This window comes from Amphiura filiformis, chromosome 1 (genome assembly GCF_039555335.1).
Source record: "Amphiura filiformis chromosome 1, Afil_fr2py, whole genome shotgun sequence".
NCBI classification, from domain to species: domain Eukaryota; kingdom Metazoa; phylum Echinodermata; class Ophiuroidea; order Amphilepidida; family Amphiuridae; genus Amphiura; species Amphiura filiformis.
The window spans coordinates 90,553,681-90,560,198 of NC_092628.1; the positions used below are offsets into that span (position 1 = coordinate 90,553,681).

Below are 6,518 nucleotides of genomic sequence, written 5' to 3' on the forward strand. Positions count from 1 at the left end.
AATTGTCTATTAGGCATAGACCCCACTCAAGGTAATTCAAATTGTATATTTTTGTGTGTTTTATATCTTGTGCAATGCCTGCCTAAATATTTAATTCTAATTGTTCTTATGTGTATTTTTATATTGTAATTTATTGTATGTAATTTGGCCTACGGGCCACGAATTGGCAATAAAATAAAATATCAATCCAATCAATCTAAGTAATGTTGAAATAGCAAACTTTCACACGGCAGTATATATTTGTGATTTTGTATACTATATACATACATTAATAGCAAATATTTTGATATTCATATTACTAGTATGTTTTACAAACAAACCATTTTACGCAGATTTTATATCTGCGCACCTTCTATGTTATGTTACACACTATGATAACTTAAGCACGAGTGAATGTGTTACTATTAGGATTTTATGCACTACAAAAGGCCAAACATATTATAGAAAACTGAATGTACAGACACTGGAAAACATGTTTTGCAACATTACTGAAAAAAGGTTGTACGTTGAACATCCATCTAATATCCTACCGATTTAAGATCAATCTCATTAGCCGGATTGAACGAAGAAACTTTCGTCCACAAAATGTTAAGATGCCTTTAGAATAGAGTTTCTGCAAGGTATCAGAGAAATAGTTACGGGAGAGGCTTGCACGGAAGTGGTGCTTGTACGAAAATAACAATTAGGTACAATGGCAGACGTCTTGTAAGAGTTAACTTTCAAATGCCCGAATAACTATTAAATTGACATATACAGACAAATATGTATCTTCAAAGTACATCTTTGGATATATCCGTTTTTAAAAGGTTTCACTTCACGTTCCAGAATAGAAATTGGATTAAATAGGTGACTCACTTGTGATGCGGTCTGTAAACAATAAACGCTGACACTAATCTAAGTAAAAGGCAGTTAATTATTCTTGACGTGTTTACCGTTGAGGCAAAAGCATCGTTTTAGCTGTCGCATGTTGTGTCTGTTCTGTTCTGATAGCTGACATTTAGGCATACGGCATACACTGCATATACAGCAAATGTACCACTGAATTGTCCCCGCACTGCATTTGTCGCAGTAGCAAAAACGCCGTAGTATAAACTATCATAAAAGGAAATGTTCAACTTTGATAGCATTCAAAGTTACCGTGTTCGAGGTTTTAGAAATAATACCATGTTTGTCGCAAAATGTAGGTGGCAACGCATATTAAAAAACTTTGATTTATGGTGGCCCAATATTATAAGCCTATTATTATACACTTTATACAATGGTATTATTTACAATTCTATGAATTCTGACAATCAAGCATCGGATGTTTCACAAGTCTTATTCAATGGTGGAACATCCTGAAACGTGGAACGTTAGAAAACGAATCGCCGTGTAGAATTCTTTGCCGATCACTTCACCTGCGATACTTATTTACTTGATTTACTTAATGTATATCGAATAGATTTAACAAGTTCTCCGATGAAACTGTGTATAAGATTGAATTAAGATATGAAATGGGCACTATGATATTTTGAATATCTTAGTGCCCATTGACTGTGTTCATTGTGGGAACAGATGTACGGTACTTTGGCATATGGCCTGGAAACTGCTACATGTAACAATAGTCTCGGTCCCAAATGACTTGTGCCCCTTCGGAAAAGGCGGATATTAAGTAACAATTCAAAAGTAAACCATCTCTATGACCTGAATTGACTTAGGTCAGTATTCGGCACGTCCGTACATCACGTTATTCTTGTGTTTCACAATATACACATACATTTTGTCACATTTGATCAATATAATAAAATATTAATATGGTAAACATGATGTAAGACCTATTCTATAGTAAATCGGTTATACCACGTGACTTATGAGGCATATAAAATGTATCATGACCTAAAATTCTTAAGTAAAATAAAGTACTATAATTTAAAATATTTAGAAAATTGAGCCTAAACTGTACATGACATATTGAAAAAATGACAGGTCGTCGATTCCACTAATTTTGATACAGTGTGCGGGATATAATACATCTTCTTAACTAGCTAGTCTGGACCAAACGGGATTGGACCAAGTGGGAAGACACCTCTCAAATACATGAAACTTACTGTGTCACTATTGTGTCATATAATAATTTGTAATGCCATCTCTTACTTACTGTAAAGTAATATATAATAGTGATGCCGATTGTGATGGATTTATTCCGTAAGGCTGTAAGTACGATTAGAAATTGGCTCTCTGGCAGCTTGTAATTAGTGATTACTTTGATGATATTATAATTATTATACAAAAATATTATCTTAAGCAGATGTATTACCTATTGCGTTATATTACACGCTATGACAACTTTTGACACGAGTGATCAATTCACTACAAAATACCAAACATACAATTAAATATAGAAAGGATTTCCAATGACTGCCAATCATTTATGAAGTAGTTTATGAAAATTATTTTAAACTTACAAATACCAGATTTTAAATATTAAATTGGTATATTTAAGAACAAATATACAACCAAATATCTCCAAAATACATCGTTGGACATACTAGTGTTTAAAACTATTCACTTCAAGTTCAAGGATTGACACTAGATAGAATAAACAAGTCACTTGTAATGCAGTCTCTAAACAATTAACTCAGACACTAATCCAAGTGAAAGTCCGTTAAAATTCATGACGTGTTTACCGTTGAGATGAACGCACATTGTATCTGTTCTGCTCTGACATGTAGGCATACGGCACATACTGTATACAGCAAATGTATCACTTAAATATAATTGTACCCGTCCTGTATTTGTCGCAGTGACAAAAATGTCACACTCGGAGTATTATCTGTCCTCAAAGGAAAAGTTAAACTCTCTGATAGTTCGCAAGAATATCGTATTTTTGAGTTTTCAGAAATAACGTTTTTCATTAACACGCTTTTCGCAAAATGTAGTTGTAGATAGCGACACATACAGGCTGTATATACCTCGATTTTCGATGTTTATTGAAAAGCCTGCAACGTCGAATTCCCGCATACTAGTACTCTTGAAATGTCCACAATGTAAAGTTTATGGCTTGCTATACGATTAAGTGACAAAATATTTGGATCTTGTGTCGAATTTTAATGTTTTAGACTCATCCATTGTGAGAACTGATGGGTACCAATCATTTTAATACAGCTTGTATTGATTACGTCAAAGTAGGCTGACCTGATAGTATTAAGGAATATTTATACAACAGTATTGTCTTCTTCCTTTTTTATTAATGCAGTATCGTATGTTTTACTCGTCTTATTCAGTGGTGGAACATATTGAGAATCAGAAAGCGAATCATTCCGTGAGTCAATTCTTTGCCGATTACAATTGCCATTGGCTTGTTTTATCTGCGACTGACTTCTCTGTCCAAACACAGTCCTGCTGGTTTCATTAGTAATATTTAATTTATTTCTTTGTCTTTTCCAGAATGTATATCGAATAGCTTTTTACAAGTGAGTTTCTAAAGTTCTCCGATGAAATCGTGTATAAGATTGGATTAAGACATGAATTGAATGACGCCAAACATAACGCAAATATTTTGAATATCATAGTGCCCATTGTAAACTCAAACTTTCCAAATCCCATCCACAAGTTAATAATATGATGCGGTAACCAGCAAATACCGAATGCTAAGACGACAACAATTACTAAGCGCAGAGTCTTCATCTTAGACTTAGCAGCCCTGGCAGCACTGGATTGTCCCGCACCTTCCGTAAGTTCCATTTTACGCCAAAGGACACACAAGATACGTAAATAGGCACCAGATATGGCGATAAGCGGTACGGCGTAACCACTGATGAATAGAAAAACGTGGTATCGTGGTCTCTGACGTTTATGCTGCCAATTTTCTACACAGTATGTTTCAGTGTAATAATTTACTGTATAGTGTTCAGTTTCAGTGTATGTGGTATAGTTTACTGTATAGTTTTCAATTTCAGTGCCAAACACGTAGAGATAGGGCGAAGAAAAGATACATGATACTATCCAAATAATTATCGCAAGTGCCACCGAGTTTCGAAGAGTTCGAACATCGAAAAACCCTAATGGATAAACAATAGCTATGTATCTATCTAATGACATTGCAACTAATGTATAGATACTAGAGAACATCGAAGTATACATAAAGAAATTGACAAATTTGCACATGAAGTTACCAAAAAGCCATGAAGGCATCGTTAAAATAGTCGCGGAAAAGGGCATGAAAAAAATTAGAAATAGCATATCGGAAATACTTAAATTCGTTATGAAGACAATCATAGTTTTATGCATCCCTTGCAGTCGCCGAGACACAGCTAAAATCACCAGCATATTTCCGACAACGCCAACGACAAATATGAAGCCAAATCTTCCATATATTTGGGCAGTTGGTGGCCCATCATCAGTTGCGTACGATTCATTCAAATTGTCCGATTGAACATCGTCCTGTCCCGTACTGTTGTTATTCATGGTGTAATATTTGCAGCAACAAAATGGTGACGGTTGGTTTTGTGCGGTGCAGTCCTTAGATTTAAATCCGTTTGCTCTTCGTAAAAAGTTACTACTAAGTTGTGCTCAGGTACTACTAACAATCATAGATGTGGTAGAAAGCTGTAGAAATAATGTTTATAATCGAACGCCCAAACCGCAATCAACGCAGAGTATATGCTCCCTTTATGTTTTTTAAGTTACGAAGCAATAGGTGTACTAATAGTAGTACACAACTATTGGCTGTTATCTGAAATAAGTACCGAAGATAACCGTAGTCGTGTGCCAATTAAATCTTTGCCTGAAACAGTTTACCTCCCTTTCTTATAAGCAAGCACCTAACCCAGTGGCACCTAACTCTTGTTAAGAGATTGAACACGAATGTGTACGTTTTGATGTCTGTGCGCCCTCTGCTGAATTGTACATTTGGCTTCAGACAAGGTTTAAAGGAAAACACACGCCACTAGCTGCAAATTGGTTGGCTTACACAGTCATGTTGACGACTGCGTTGCCGACGTTTAGTACTCGGAACTCAGTTTTTAATATTCATGTCACAATCTTCCCGTGGTACATCTTTGTATTTATTTAAGTGTACCTCAGTCCTGCAATGCAATGTCTAAGTGTAAAGATTGGATGATATGTCTCGATTCGTGTGCGCAGTACCTTCCCATATTAGACATCTTAGCCAATGGGAGATGTTATGTTTTGATATCGCCGCCTACATCAGCTCACATGGTCTGATGCATTTTTGTCCATTTTATAGGGAGCCAATTTATAAAGCTTGCAATGCTCTCTCCAGTCCTACGCATTTACCATGACAGTTTAGTGACGTGGGTAAATTACAGAGCTGCTATTTGTCTTATTGCTCATTTTAAAAAGACAACCATGTTATGTAATAATGAATCAAATTGACATCTGATCAAAATGGGTCAAACAGGTGAAACGGAAACGAACCGAAATAATGATGAAATATTGGTCAATTAATAGAGCAACCTAACAGTATTTCAATATATTTGGTTATAAACAGTGTACTTCGGGTATATCTATAAATGCGCTTTTATAAATGCGCACGTGACCCATGGGCACGACATACCAAGATCAGCAAGCGTGACCAAATTCTCATGCATTGACCACTATCATGACTATACAGAAAGGGATAGGAACTCTGTAGATAAATATCATCAAATTTAAGTATTAATTGAATTGCAAAATTATTACACATTTTGCAATTTCGAATTTGTAATATGTTATCAAAAACAACATTTTGAAAGTATTTGACGACAGAAAAAATATTCAACGACGGAAACGTTTACAATTAATATAATCACAAAGTTGAACAAAGTAGACAATTTTGCTGCACAGCAGTCTCGTGTAGTTCCGCCTTTGCATTCAAATGTATAGAAAGATCACTCGCTATGTAGAAGGTCACTTGGAGACTTAGGGCTGTTACGGCAGCGCGGATACGTGCGCATACGTGCGCATTTATAAAAGCGCATTTATATATCGTTATGAATTCGGCAGAGTGACGAATCGAGTATTTTGAGCAAATTGAGTTACTGTATACTTGTGATTATGTTTCAGGTGATCTTTCATTTCCACCAAAAATTAATGATAAATCTTACTTCCCGACGTAGATATTGAAATTGTGATTTGGACGAATCGCGCCTAAGTGCGATTAAAAAATTTGACCAAAAGACGAATCGTATACTTAGCTGTACAAATCAGGTTGATAAATTGTATAGTATAGTTGAAACCCCCGAATTTTCTATATTACATGTCATATACTGTTATTTTTGATACTAATGGGTAGCTATAGGTATCTTCTATCCAGTGATGCCAAAATAAGTACAAAAATTTCCCACACGATATCGCTATGGCGTAATTATGTCAGAGCGCCGTCGCAAAATTGGGAAATTTATACACAAAAACATAGGCCAATATTGTTATATCTACTCTAAAATCCTTGATTTCAACCGGAGTTTTCACTAAATATTACGGGGATGACTAATTATAACGTATATACCAAGTTTAGAATCTATAGCCTTAGGACAACC

The 6,518-nt window shown here is 35.3% G+C and overlaps 1 protein-coding gene across 1 annotated transcript; it reads right to left on the reverse strand.

Moving 5' to 3' along the window:
- Nucleotides 1-506: 506 nt before the first annotated feature.
- LOC140157150 (galanin receptor type 1-like) lies at nucleotides 507-5,019 on the reverse strand. Its single transcript, XM_072180236.1, has one exon. The coding sequence runs from the start codon at nucleotides 4,444-4,446 to the stop codon at nucleotides 3,406-3,408; it is 1,041 nt and encodes a 346-aa protein (XP_072036337.1). The 5' UTR covers nucleotides 4,447-5,019; the 3' UTR covers nucleotides 507-3,405.
- Nucleotides 5,020-6,518: the final 1,499 nt, after the last annotated feature.

Bases quoted from the DNA above. Each gene is read 5' to 3' on its own strand.
- LOC140157150 (XM_072180236.1), bottom strand. From the start codon at position 4,446: ATGAATAACAACAGTACGGGACAGGACGATGTTCAATCGGACAATTTG.